General features: G+C 47.0%; 1 protein-coding gene across 1 annotated transcript in view; it reads left to right on the forward strand.

Annotated features, from left to right (window-relative positions):
- Window positions 1–412: 412 nt before the first annotated feature.
- LOC127396386 (ubiquitin-conjugating enzyme E2 R2) overlaps window positions 413–13251 on the forward strand; it is a 56428-nt gene continuing 43589 nt past the window's right edge. The window contains exon 1 of the mRNA XM_051644009.1: window positions 413–753. Within this exon, the coding sequence (XP_051499969.1) occupies window positions 577–753 (177 nt within the window). The 5' untranslated portion in view covers window positions 413–576. The remainder of the gene's footprint in view (window positions 754–13251) is intronic.

Here is a 13251-nt window from a genome sequence, read left to right on the forward strand (position 1 = left end):
GGGGGGGGGAACTGCCTGTTCCTCTTCTGCTGCTTGAGGGTTGCTGCAGGATTTTTAAGGGGATGCTGGGTCATGCGAAGTCGCTCCTCAAAAAACATTCTTTGTACAAAAATGGCTCTTTTTTGACCGCGAGTGTATGTCAGCGTAGCAGCGTGGGCCGGCCGTGCCCCGCCGTACCCACCCGTGACCCTCGCACAACACTGCCTCCTCCATCTCACTCCTACTTGGAGCCCAGCGCCAGGCACCGTAGGTCCGGGCCTCGCCCACGGGGGCTGATGTAGCGCCAGGGACTACTCACACATACACCTAACAGGAAGTGTAGCGGGGAACGCTGCCCCTACAAGCGCGCCGGTAGGGGCGGGGCGTGCGGCGGGGCGCGGCGCGGCGCGCTGAGGTCAGCGGCGAGCGGGCGCCGTCACAAAAGGAAGTGGCGGCCGTAGCGGCCGTTACTGTGGGGGTGGGGCGGGCCCTGGCCCTGGCCCTGGCCTTGGCCTTGGCCTTGTCCTACCCGGCCCGGCCCGGCCCGGCCCGGCCCGCGGGCTAGTGAGGCGTAGTGGGAGCGGAGCGAGCCGCGCCATGGCGCAGCAACAGATGAGCAGTTCGCAGAAGGCGCTGATGCTGGAGCTTAAGTCACTGCAAGAGGAGCCGGTTGAGGGCTTCCGCATTACCTTGGTGGACGAGTCCGACCTCTACAACTGGGAGGTGGCGATCTTCGGGCCCCCCAACACTCTCTACGAGGGCGGGTACTTTAAGGTACGGCCTTCGCCCTGCCGACGGACCGGACCTCCCGCCACCGCAGTGGCCCTGGGGAGCCACCGCTGAGGCCTGCACCATCCCCCTCGCCGCTTGTAGGGCCTCTTTGTTGGGTTTAATGGGATGGCCGGAGCTTCGGTGGGGCAGCGGGCCTGCGGCCGTCGTCAGCCCCTTCGCCCCCCACCCGAGGGGGGGTCGAGGCCCACGGAAGGAGGGAGGGCAGAGAGCCTTGGCTCCCGTAGGTGGTACCTCGCGAACTGTTTTTTTCCTCCCGCTACCCGGTGGCGGGGACACGGGAACGGTCTGTAGGGCAGGCTGGCTGGGGCCTGCAGGACCTCTCCTCCCTTCTCCCTCGGGATTGTGCTCTGGGGAGAGGGGGCTTCGTTACAGCTGCCTCTATTATGTTATTTCTATATTTTAGCCCTAAAGAAAGGCAAGTACCTCATGGCAGGGTGCAAATTCTTTCTTTCCACCCCCACGTTGTCCTCTTGGCTCTGGTCTGTATATTTATTTCAAAGGGGCTTCCTAACCTTCCCTCGATCACTTTGCTTGTCGCTCAGGAGCGTCCTGGGTAGGATGATTAATTCAGGATAAAGGCTGTTTTCCTCAAAATTTAATGGGCTTCAGGGCTATTTTTCATTATTATTTCCCCTCCGTTTTTATTTTCTTCCTCTCTAAACTTGTAGAGGGCAGTCTTCAAAGGGCTATGACAACACATAATTGGTGAAGGTAGATAAATGCTTTCAATCTTCCTGTTAATAATAAAAACTTTTGTGGTTATTTCCCCTCATGTAAGTACAGAAAGCAAGAAATCCGGCACTGCTGTCTCAGAAAGGGAGCAGATTTAAAGTCTCAAAACTAGAGGAGGAATCGCACATTTTTCTTATAAGAAGCGATTAAAAAAAACTTGATGCCTGCAGAAGGCAGGGTTACATTGAGCATACTCCTTTGCACTTGATGTCCGCTAGGTCTCTAGCGAAATATTGCTCTATTCATCTTGCTTCTCCCAGGAGTTATTGTTTTAGTAGTGGCTTCTGCATCTCCCGTTTCATGCCCTTTTAGCTTTTGTCAAACTGAAAAAAATTTTGGATTATCTCTGCTTGGCTAATATGCATCTTCAGTGCGTCATGGTCTCTCTGGGTCAAGGTTTGAGAGCTTTGTTCCACAAAACCACACTAACCTGTAGCTTGGGGAATAATATATTTGAGTAATGTTCAGTTTGGCCTTATTGTTTGGAAGGAAGGGAAGGCTTTGGCACAAGGTTTGTCTTTTGAAACTAGTTGGCTGGCTTACTCATGTAGGTGTAATAGGTATATTCTTAGACTCGCTTCATTATTACTTAGGAAGTTGCTCTAGTCTTGGATTGGTAACTGGGTCATTTTTAGATCTGAATGGTTTGGCAACCTCTTCCTGCACTTAGATTACTCATCCATTTTTTCAAAGAAATCACAATGGCTCAAAATATTTCTGTTTGCTTGGAGACCTCTCTGGACTGTATGTCAGTAATTGTTCCTGGAAAGAAGCTGAAGCAGTCTGAAATAATCCAGGTATGTGCATTAACAAGTGTAGATTTAGGCAAGGTTGTCAGTTGCCTTACCCCTCAGTATTATGGATGTAATTTTTTTGGTGTTTTATGTCCTTGAACTGTTGCACCTTTCTTCTAAACTCTTCTGACTGATCCTGTGATACTTATTTTGAGAGTGGAAGTCTAAGGTGTCATGCAGAGAGGTTGGATCTAGAAGATCTTTAAGTACCCTTCCAACCCAAACCATTCTATGATTCTGTGATGTCCCGATGCTTTCACTCTTCTGCAGCAGAGGGATTCCCTTCAGGTGACATGGCTGGAGCCTGTCAAATGTCATTTTGATCTCATCTTTCCTCCATGAGGAGCTGTGCATTATGGTTTTTTGTTTTGATAGCATTTGATCTTTGGTTATGTATGCTAAGTTCTGAACCACTGAAAAAGGGGTCTTAGACCTTCATTCTGTCCCTTGAGAGGAGTCTTGTTGTCCTGAGAAGTAATGTTCTTAGCTTTCTTTAGGGCTTTTGGGCAAACCTCTAGACAGCTTAGAATTAGTTTACTGGATTGTTTAGAGATACGATTAGTATCCTAAACTTGATTTGGTGGAGTGACTTCTACGGTATATTTATAGTATATGCAAGGTGAGCACTAGTTCAGATCATCTAGCTTCATCTTACTTTGTCTTTGTTTCATAAGATTAGGTAAGCAGGATTAGAAATATGCAATTACAGGATGTAACTTTTTTAAAACGTTGTGATGATGAGAGTTTGGGATTTTTCTTCCACTTGAGGTGTGGCTTGAGGGTAGAACCTGCAAGGAAACTAAAAATGATTCTAGGTAAGCTCAAATAAATATTTTGAGGAAAACCTGTGATTAACATGTCCTTAATAAAGAGTGTTAGTGATGGTTGATTGGGAATACAAACACTTGATTTGTGCTCTTGGAGCTGGTAACATCAGCTTTTGGCACCTTGTTTACACTTGGAGAAATATGACCTTTCTCTCTGGGCTGTTGAACTAGCTGAATAAACTGAAATGAGGAAAGTGCTCTTTTTGCACCTCCTTGACAGGAGCTAATGTTAAAAGCTGATTCAACACTTCAACAGATTCTATTTTCTGTTGCTAATCCTGTAACTCTAGCATTTGATAAATTGAGGCAGAAAGCATGCCCCCTGAATGTATGTTTAAATGGTAGGTTATCAATACCTTAGTGCTGGCTATAATAAAGTCAGGGACTTACTAAAAATTCAAGCACAGCATCTAAGCATATTTTAGCAACCAATATAGCATGCTCGGATTTGCTGCTGTATTTCATAGTTCAGGACCTCCCAGCTAGATGGAAAGGGGAATAGCCTTCTGAGGTAACCACTTTGTGAAGAGCAGCTTGTATCGGCAAGGGATAGGAGCAATCCTGAACCAGAAGCCCCACCTATGCAATGAACTAAAGGTGTACATCAGTGGTGGAGGTTGTCAAGAGTTCAGGTGTTTCTGCATGGCTGACCTTATCCCTGACAATATTTGCCTTATTTAGTGACTTTACATAGCTATTCAGTATGACTGGGAATAATGTTTTGGGCAACCCTTAAGTTTCAGATGATCACCTTCAAGGAAGGAGTTGAGGTATTTCATGTACTGGTTACCTCATTCCTTGCTGGCAAGACAAAGGTAGCTTGGGGTCAGTGATGTTAAGTCCTCCAAAGAGGTCAGTGAGCAAATGTCTGTCCCTCAGCTGCTGTCGGCAAGAAATTGCCAGTTTGACTAAAGTTTCTGGCAGAATTGGTTGTGTTGGGCTACAGGTATCTGATTGCAATAGGTAAACTTGATTTTTGGTCCCTGACTTTTTCAGAGTTTAAGGGTGAAAGGTGGGTAGATCTTGTGTGTATAAAATGTTGGTTCGCTCACAGCTGATTCAGTTAAGTGTTTTTGAGTGACAAAGGGAAGATTTTTCTCAGAATGAAATGTTTCATATCCAGGTCATAGATAGTGCCAGTTGCTTCTTTCTTAGCTCAGCTGGGAAGGACATGGTATGATAAGACAGGTCGTGATCAGAGTTCACTGGGCTATGTGGTAGTTCTGAATTGCTCTGCGTGTTTGGTGCAAATGCACCTTAATATCAAAGCTCTTGATTTTTGTAAGAAAGGAAATTCTTCTCATTTTTATAGTTGAATGGTATTCTTGTGCTGGAAGCCAACCTTTCAGGGAAGGTGCAAGTGAGAAATAATACAAACAGACTTCATTATTAAACAGTGCTGCCCAGAAGCATGGTTTGACCAAGTATGCTGTGTCAAGAATAATGTTTAATGTATAGCAAGAGTCAATATTAAAAGCTCTTTTGATTTAGGCTGAGTAGATGAAAATAAATACACCGAACATGAAAGGAAACAAGAAAAAATAACTGCGATATTAGAGTTGCTATTCGATAGTTCTTAAGACAACTTATTTCTTAAGGTTTTTTTGCTGCTTGAAGGAGCAAGTCTTGACACAAGTTGGAGGGGTGGGGGGGGAAACCCCTGAGCATGATGCTTAGTTTTCTCAAGTAATTTGAGGGCTGAATACTTGTCAAAACATAGCTTTCCTTGCTTTTTGGTATTCATTAACTATGTGCTGTTTAGAGTTCTGTATTGTGGGAACTCAGCTTCTTCCAAGCGATTTGTTTTGATTTCAAAGCAATTTGCAATATGTGGGAATATTTTTTCTTTTTTTTTCAGAGCAGCAAATCAATATGGAAGTTAAAGATAACTGATAGCAAGTATGAGTACCAAGTTGAAAAGTTTGGTATTGTAGGCTACTTTGCAGAAAGCTTAAAATTAAGCAAATAGAAGTTTTTTAAGCACTTAAAATTATGTAACTGGTAGAACACTTAACTCCACAAAAAGATTCCTTGCTGCCAAGGAAAAAATCTGTGGTGTACTAAGCACAAAAGCTGCCTTCTGCAGGCTTCTGTGTTACAAGGTGCTACAGAACTTCTCTCTTAGAACCATAGAAGGGTTAAGGTTGGAAGGGACCTTAAAGATCATCAGGTTCCAACCTTCCTGCTATGAGCCAGGACACCTCCCCCTAGACCAGGCTGCACAAGCCTCATCCAGCCTGGCTTTGAATGCCTCCAGGGAGGGGGCTTCCATAACTTCCCTGGGCAACCTGTTCCAGCACCTTACTACCCTCATGGTGAAGGATTTCTTCCTGATGTCTAACTTAAATCTCCCCTTTTTCAGTTTAAAATCATTCCCTCCTTGTCCTGTCACTGCTGTCTCTGGTGAAAAGCCCCTCCCCAGCTTTCCCGTAGCCCCTTCAGGTACTGGAAGGTGCTCTAAGGTCTCCCCAGAGCCTTCTTTTCTCCAGGCTGAACAGCCCCAACTCCCTCAGCCTGTCTTAATAGCAGAGGTGCTCCAGGCCTTTGATCATCTTGGCAGCCCTTCTCTGGACCCTTTCCAACAGCTCCATGTCTTTCCTGTGCTGAGGGCTCCAGAGCTGTATGTAGTACTCCAGGTGCAGCCTCACCAGAGCAGAGAGGCAGAATCCCCTCCCTCGTCCTGCTGGCAATGCTTCTTTTGACGAAGCCCAGGATGCAGTTGGCCCTCTGGACTCCAGTGCACACTGCCGGCTCATATCAAGCTTCTCATGTATTACCATCTCCAAGTCCTTTTCCTCAGGACTGCTCTCTAGCCATTCTCCCCTCAGCCTTGCACTTGGCCTTGTTGAACTTCATGAGGTTGGCATTGGCCCACCTCCCCAGCCTGTCAAGGTCCCTCTGGATGGTTTCCCTTCCCTCTGGGGTGTCAACTACTCCACACAGCTTGGTATCATCAGCAAACTTGCTGAGGATACACCCAATCCCACTGTCCATGTCTCCAACAAAGATGTAAAACAGCACTGGTCCCAGTACTGACCCCTGAGGAATGCCACTTGTCACTTGCCTCCAATGGGACACTGAACCGTTGACTAGAACTCTGGGTGTAGCCATCCAGCCAATTACTTATCCACCGAGTGGTCCATCTGTCAAATCCATGCCTTGTCAGTTTGGAGACCAGGATGTTGTGTGGGACAGTGTCAAAAGCCTGGCACAAATCCAGGTAGATGACGTCAGTTGCTTTGCCATTATCCACTATCTCTGTAGCCTTGTCATAGAAGGCCACCAAATTGGTCAGGCATGACTTGCCCTTAGTGAAGCTATGTTGGCTGTCACCAATCACCTCCTTATTTTCCATGTGCCTTAGCAGATTTTCCAGGAGGATCTGTTTCATGATCTTGCTGGGCACAGAGGTGAGACTGACTGGCCTGTAGTTCCCTGGGTCTTCCTTTTTCCCCTTTTTAAAAACAGGGGCTATGTTACCTTTTTTCAAATTGGCAGGAACCTCCCCAGACCACCATGACCTCTCAAATATGATGGACAGAGGCTTAGCAACTGCATCTGTCAGCTCCCTCAGGACCTGTGGATGGACCCCATCAGGTCCTATAGACTTGTGCACCTTCAGGTTCTTTAGATGGTCACGAATCTGTTTTCCTACAGTGGGGGGTGCTTTGTACTCCCAGTCAAGGGACCCTCACGAGAGATCCAGTTCCTGGGAAGCAGGTGGCAAGATGGATGATGCCAGATCCCAATGGACATAATGAACAAAATAACAGCTATGGCCCCACCAACTAACAAAAAGGACACTCAAATCATTTTGGGAACTGTGGGTTTCTGAAGAATGCACATTCCTGGTTAGAATCAAATTGTGAAACCTCTCTATGAGGTGACCTGAAAGAAGAGCGACTTTAAATGGGGTCTTGACCCCAACAGAAAGCTTTTGAGCAGATCAAAAAGGGGTTTGTGCAGGGAGTGGGTCTTGGACCAGTTTGAACAGGGCCAGACATCAAAAATGTGTACTACACTGCAGCCAGGTACAGCGGTCCTACTTGGAGCCTCTGGCAGAAAGCACCAGGGGAGACTTGAGGTCAACCTCTAGGATTCTGGAGCTACAGAGGTTCTGAGGCCAACTACATGTTAACAGAAAAGGAGATACTTGCAGCATATGAAGGAGTTAGAGACACTTTGGAAGTGGTCGGCACTGAAGTGCAGCTCCTCCTGTCCCCCAGATTACCAGTACTGAGCTTCATGTTCCAGAGTAGCCTTTCTCCTATCCATCATGCCACCGATGTGACGTGGAGTAAATGGACTGCTTTAATTACCCAGCAAGCTCGAATAGGAAGCTCTAATCGTCCAGGTATCGTAGCAGCAATTACAGACTGGCCAGAAGGAACACACTTTGGAATGTCACCACAAGAATGGTGAATCCTTTGTGGTATGAGGGGAGGTGGTCAAAGTACAGGTATGGGGAGGCCTGGCAAGTTGACTACATCACACTGCCTCAGAGCCGCCAGGGTAAGCGCTATGTGCTTACAATGGTGGAAACAAGTACAGGATGGCTGGAAACATATCCTGTGCCTCATGCCACAGCCAGGAATACTATCCTGGGCCTTGAGAAGCAAATCTTGTGGAGATATGGTACTCCAGTGTCACGGTTTGACTCAGGATTGGCAATTGAACCAGCATCCAGTTCGGGAAGGAGAGAGAGACTTCCTGGATTGAAAGCTAAACCAAACATCTTTAATTAAATAATAATGATAAAAGAAACTATGTACAAATATATAAAAGTATGTGCAGGAATGTGCAAAACCCCTATCACCTCCCCCCACCCCCAGCAACTCCCACAGCACTCTCATGAGCTGTGAGCAGTCCTGAAATGTCCCAGAGCTGCCAGAGAGAGCGGCAGAGCAGACAGGAGCTGAGGGGAAAGTTACAAGGGTCAGGAATGCACGAGCCTGGGGATCAAAGGAGATGGATAGACTGAGTCCTCCCTGGATGCTGGCCATGGATGGAAGAGAAGGAAGAGGACAAATGGCTTGACTCTCTCACGGGTCGGTACTGGGACTGGTACTGTTCAATATTTTCATCAATGACCTGGATGAGGGAACAGAGTGTGCCCTCAGCAAGTTTGCTGATGACACTAAACTGGGAGGAGTGGCTGACACACCAGAAGGCTGTGCTGCCATTCAGTGAGACCTAGACAGGCTGGAGAGTTGGGCGGGGAGAAACTTGATGAAATTCAACAAGGGCAAGTGTAGAGTCTTGCATCTGGGGAAGAACAAGCCCATGTACCAGTACAGGTTGGGGGCTGACCTGCTGGAGAGCAGTGTAGGGGAAAGGGACCTGGGGGTCCTGGTGGACAGGAGGATGACCATGAGCCAGCAATGTGCCCTTGTGGCCAAGAAGGCCAATGGCATCCTGGGGTGTATTAGAAAGGGTGTGGTTAGTAGGGCAAGGGAGGTTCTCCTCCCCCTCTGTTCTGCCTTGGTGAGGCCGCATCTGGTATATTGTGTCCAGTTCTGGGCCCCTCAGTTCCAGAAGGACAGGCAACTGCTGGAAAGAGTCCAGGGCAGAGCCACAAAGATGATGGAGTGGAACATCTCCCTGATGAGGAAAGGCTGAGGGAGCTGGGTCTCCTGAGCTTGGAGCAGAGGAGACTGAGGGGCGACCTCATCCATGGTTACAAACGTGTTCAGGGCGAGTGTCAGGAGGACAGAACCAGGCTTTGTTCAGTGGTGTCCAGTGACAGGACACGGAGCAGTGGGTGCAAACTGGAACATAGGAAGTTCCACGTAAACATCAGAAAAAACTTCTTTACTGTGAGAGAGACAGAGCCCTGGGACAGGCTGCCCAGAGAGGTTGTGGAGTCTCCTTTGCTGGAGACATTCAAAACCCACCTGGACATGTTCCTGTGTGATGTGGTCTAGGTGACCCTGCTCTGGCAGGGGAGTTGGACTAGATGATCTTTTGAGGTCCCTTCCAACCCCTAAGATTCTGTGATTCCATGATCCCTGAATTTATACCTAGATCTACTTAGGTCTATAGATGGAATACTTTGGTTTGCTGATTTTGCTGTCTCTCTAGTCCCCTCCTCCCTATAGGAGGGGTGTAGATATTACTCTTCTGCTCCTTTAGTGTCTAAAGCTGTAGATTCAAGCAGAGCAAAGTGTCCTTGGTCTCTCAGCAGTATCTATAAACACAGTACTATCAGTCCACTAGCTGGAAAAACAGGTGTGCTCCTTAAAAAGAAAGTTCACTGAAGAAAAAAAATATATAACTAACAAGAATATTGGCTTCATCTTGGCTCAAACCAGGACAGTCATCAACCCATACCATTTCTGAAAATGTATGGGAACATTATGATGGTACACTGTTATGGTTTAACTGTGGGCCGCTAATTAAACAAATGACAGGTGCTCTCTATTAACCCCTCTCCCTTCCCAGTAAAGGAAAGGAAAGAGGATAAGGGAGAGAGGCTTCCAAGTTGGAAACTAAACTACACAGCTTTAATGAAACAGTAGGGATGAAAAGGAAAATAATGAAATATGTCCAAATATATAAAAAAAACACTATCATGCCCCCTCCCAGTAATGTTCACGTCACCCCTGAGGCTTCAGGGCAGGCCCTGGAAAAGTCCCAGACTTTGACTCCTGGAGTGAGCAGCAGATGGGACCTGGATGCAGGAATGCACAGATTCAGGAATGAACGGATCAGGATCAAAGGCAGATAAACAGACAGAGTCCTTCCAGGATGCTGGCCACAGACAAAGAGAGCTTGACCCTTGTGATCCCTCAGATTTATACTGAGTATGATGTGTATGGGATACTTTGGTCTACCTGTCTGGTCCTCTCCTCCCCCTAGGAGGTTCACAGGTGTTACCCCTTTACTCCCTTCTGGTTCTTGGGCATGAGATGTTTTTCAGAACCAAGGAGTGGCCTTGGTTCTGCATGCTATTCTCTAGCACTAACTATAAACATGGAGTGTTACCAGTCCTAGAAGCAGACACTGAAAAACATGCTATTAATTTCAGCAAGTGCAGCTACTTAGAAGGGACTTAACTGAAAAGTAAAATTACTAAAATAAAATTGGTTCTGTCCTGCCTCAAACTAGGGCATACACTGCACAAACTTCTGCAACATAGGCATAGGGCATGGTATTTCATCAGGATCTACAATCTGACCATCATCATAAATCATACTTCGCACAGCTGATTTTCTCAAATATTTGATAGCTCTTTTAAGCATGGCTGCTCTTACTGGGGGGTGGTCCATATCATCTTTATAGGGATACCAGTCCCTTACACCCAACAAGAATCAGCTCCATAGGCTTATAGTTCTGGCATTTTTCCCAAGTGCCCTATCAGTGTCTGCATCTCTGGCCAGGGATCCCAACTGCCGGGCTTCTCTCTCATCCAAACTCATGGTATCAGTCCCATCATCCTAGCATGAGAGTAATCAAGTGAGAATTAGTTCACCTTCACGATGGCCAAAGTCTTTTCTCAGAGTACACAAGTCCTTCATAGAGTAGGATTGAACAATTACTTCTGGTTCTGAATTCTCCTCCTCAGATGACTGTCTGAGAAGGACCTGCTCCCTTATCTGCTTGAGAAGGACTGGTCTTCTCTGTCAGAAGGATTCTCTCCCTGGTCTTGGCCCTCTGCTAGTAAAACCTTTGGAGATTTTGCACGGGGATAAGGGCTGGGACCTGACTTCCTCTTTTTCTTTGCTTTGCTCCTAGTCATAGGGTTGACTTATAGTGGTGTGGATTGAGTGGGATTGGCCGCAGTAGCTGCAGCAGTATCAGCGGGGCTCACTTCCTGAATTGGAATAGCAGCAGTGCCTGTTGCAGGGGGTGCAGCGACTGTGGCAGCTGCAGCAGCAGTGCCTGCTGTTCTGAGCCAGGGTCACAGTAGTGCCTATTGTGGGGGGGAAGGGGGGGCAGCAAAGGGGCAGGAGTAGCAGCAGTGCTTGCTGGCTGTGTTGGAGTTGCAGCAGCACCTGTCATGGGGGGTGCAGCAGCCATGGAGGCAGTGGCAGTGCTTGCTCTCAGAGTTGAGGTGATTGTCTTATGTCTCCAAAATACATAAGAAGCATTAATAACATTCAGCAGGACATTCAGAAAAATCCCTAATAACATAATACTATCTTGATCAAAATCTAGTGGAGTCAGCTTGAGAGAAAGCAGCAGTATAATTTCCCAAGGTAAAACCAAAAGTGCGGTTACCAACGAAGCTCACTCTGTTCACATGAAAAAAATCACTGCAGTGTAGATCAGTATTAAAGACCAGATCCCAACTACAGCTTTCAAGCAGCACTTACCATTGATAAGCCACAAAGCAACACTCAGACCAGCTAAACAGCAACATATTGCATACATATCACGTATTGTATATCATATAGAATGATGTGGAGCTGTTGGAGTGAGTCCAGAGGAGGGCCATGAAGATGATCAGAGGACTGGAGCACCTCTGCTCTGGAGACAGGCTGAGAGAGTTGGGGTTGCTCAGCCTGGAGAAAGCTCTGAGGAGACCTTAGAGCACCTTCCAGTACCTGAAGGGACTACAGGGAAGCTGGGGTAGGACTTTTTACAAGGGCATGTAACGATATGACAAGAGGCAACGGCTTTAAACTGGAAGAGGGGAGATTTAGGTTAGACAGTAGGAGGAATTTCTTTAGTGTGAGGGTGGTGAGACACTGGCCCAGGTTGCCCAGGGAAGTTGTGGCTGCCCCATCCCTGGAAGTGTTGAAGGGCAGGTTGGATGGGGCTTGGAGCAACCTGGTCTGGTGGGAGGTGTCCCTGCCCATGCAGGGGGGTTAGAACTAGATAATATTTAAGGTCCATTCCAACCCAGACCAGTCCGTGATTTTATGGTACCTAACATACTGCAGGTACAGCAGCATATCAGTAAATAACTCTAACAATGGCATGATGGGAATTTTCTGTTCAATTTCCAAACCAAAAGAAAATATTTGATACTCTCTCAACTAAGCTACTTGGATCTCCCCCCACCAGAGTCAGAATTCAAACTATTCAGGCAATTAGACAGAATTTGAGTCTGGGCTCAAGCTAATGAGCTGAGCCCCATGTTGGGTGCTAATAAATCTGTCACAATTTAACACTGGGCCAGAAATTAAAAGAATGACAGATGCTTTCTGTTAACCCCTCTCCCTTCCCAGAAATGGAAAGGAAAGAGAATAAGAGAGAGACTTAGCAGTTGGAAACTAAACTACACAGCTTTAATGAAACAATAGTGATGAAAAAAAGGAAATAATTAAATTTATACAAATAATACAAACCCACTATTGTGGTTCCCCCCCCCACTAACATGTTACTCCTGAGGCTGCAGGGCAGGTCCTGGGAAAGTCCTGCACTTGACTCCTGGAGTCAGCAGCAGATGGGAGCTGGATGCAGGAACACTGATCAGGATAAAAGGCAGATGAATGGACAGAATCCTCCCAGGACACTGGCCATGGATGAAGAGAGCGTGACCCTTTACTGCATACAGTTCTGGGCTCCCCAGTTCAAGAGAAATGGGGAACTACTAGAGAGAATCCAGCGGAGGGCAACAAAGATGATTGGGGGATTGGAGCATCTTCCTTATGAGGAAAGGCAGGGAGAGCTGGGACTCTGTAACCTGAAGAAGAAAATCATAGAATAGAATCATAGAATCATCAAGGTTGGAAAAGACCTTCAAGATCATCAAGTCCAACCATCTACCCTATAGCCCCTAACCACTAAACCATCTTATGAAACACCACGTCTACCCCTTTTTTGAACATCTCCAGGGATGGTTCCTCCACCACCTCCCCGGGCAGCCTGTTCCAATGCCTCACCACTATTTCTGTGAAGAATTTTTTTCTAATATCCAGCCTGAACCTCCCCTGGCGCAGCTTGACCCCATTTCCTCTTGTCCTATCGCTGGTTACCAGGGAGAAGAGGCCAACGCACACCTTGCTACAACCTCCTTTCAGGTAATCGTAGAGAGCAATGAGGTCTCCCCTCAGCCTCCTCTTCTCCAGGCTGAACAGCCCCAGCTCCCTCAGCCTCTTCTCCTAAGACCTGTTCTCCAGACCTCTCATCAGCCTCGTTGCCCTTCTCTGCACCCTCTCCAGCACCTCAATGTCTTTCTT

This window comes from Apus apus (assembly GCF_020740795.1).
Source record: "Apus apus isolate bApuApu2 chromosome W unlocalized genomic scaffold, bApuApu2.pri.cur SUPER_W_unloc_1, whole genome shotgun sequence".
NCBI classification, from domain to species: Eukaryota; Metazoa; Chordata; class Aves; order Apodiformes; family Apodidae; genus Apus; species Apus apus.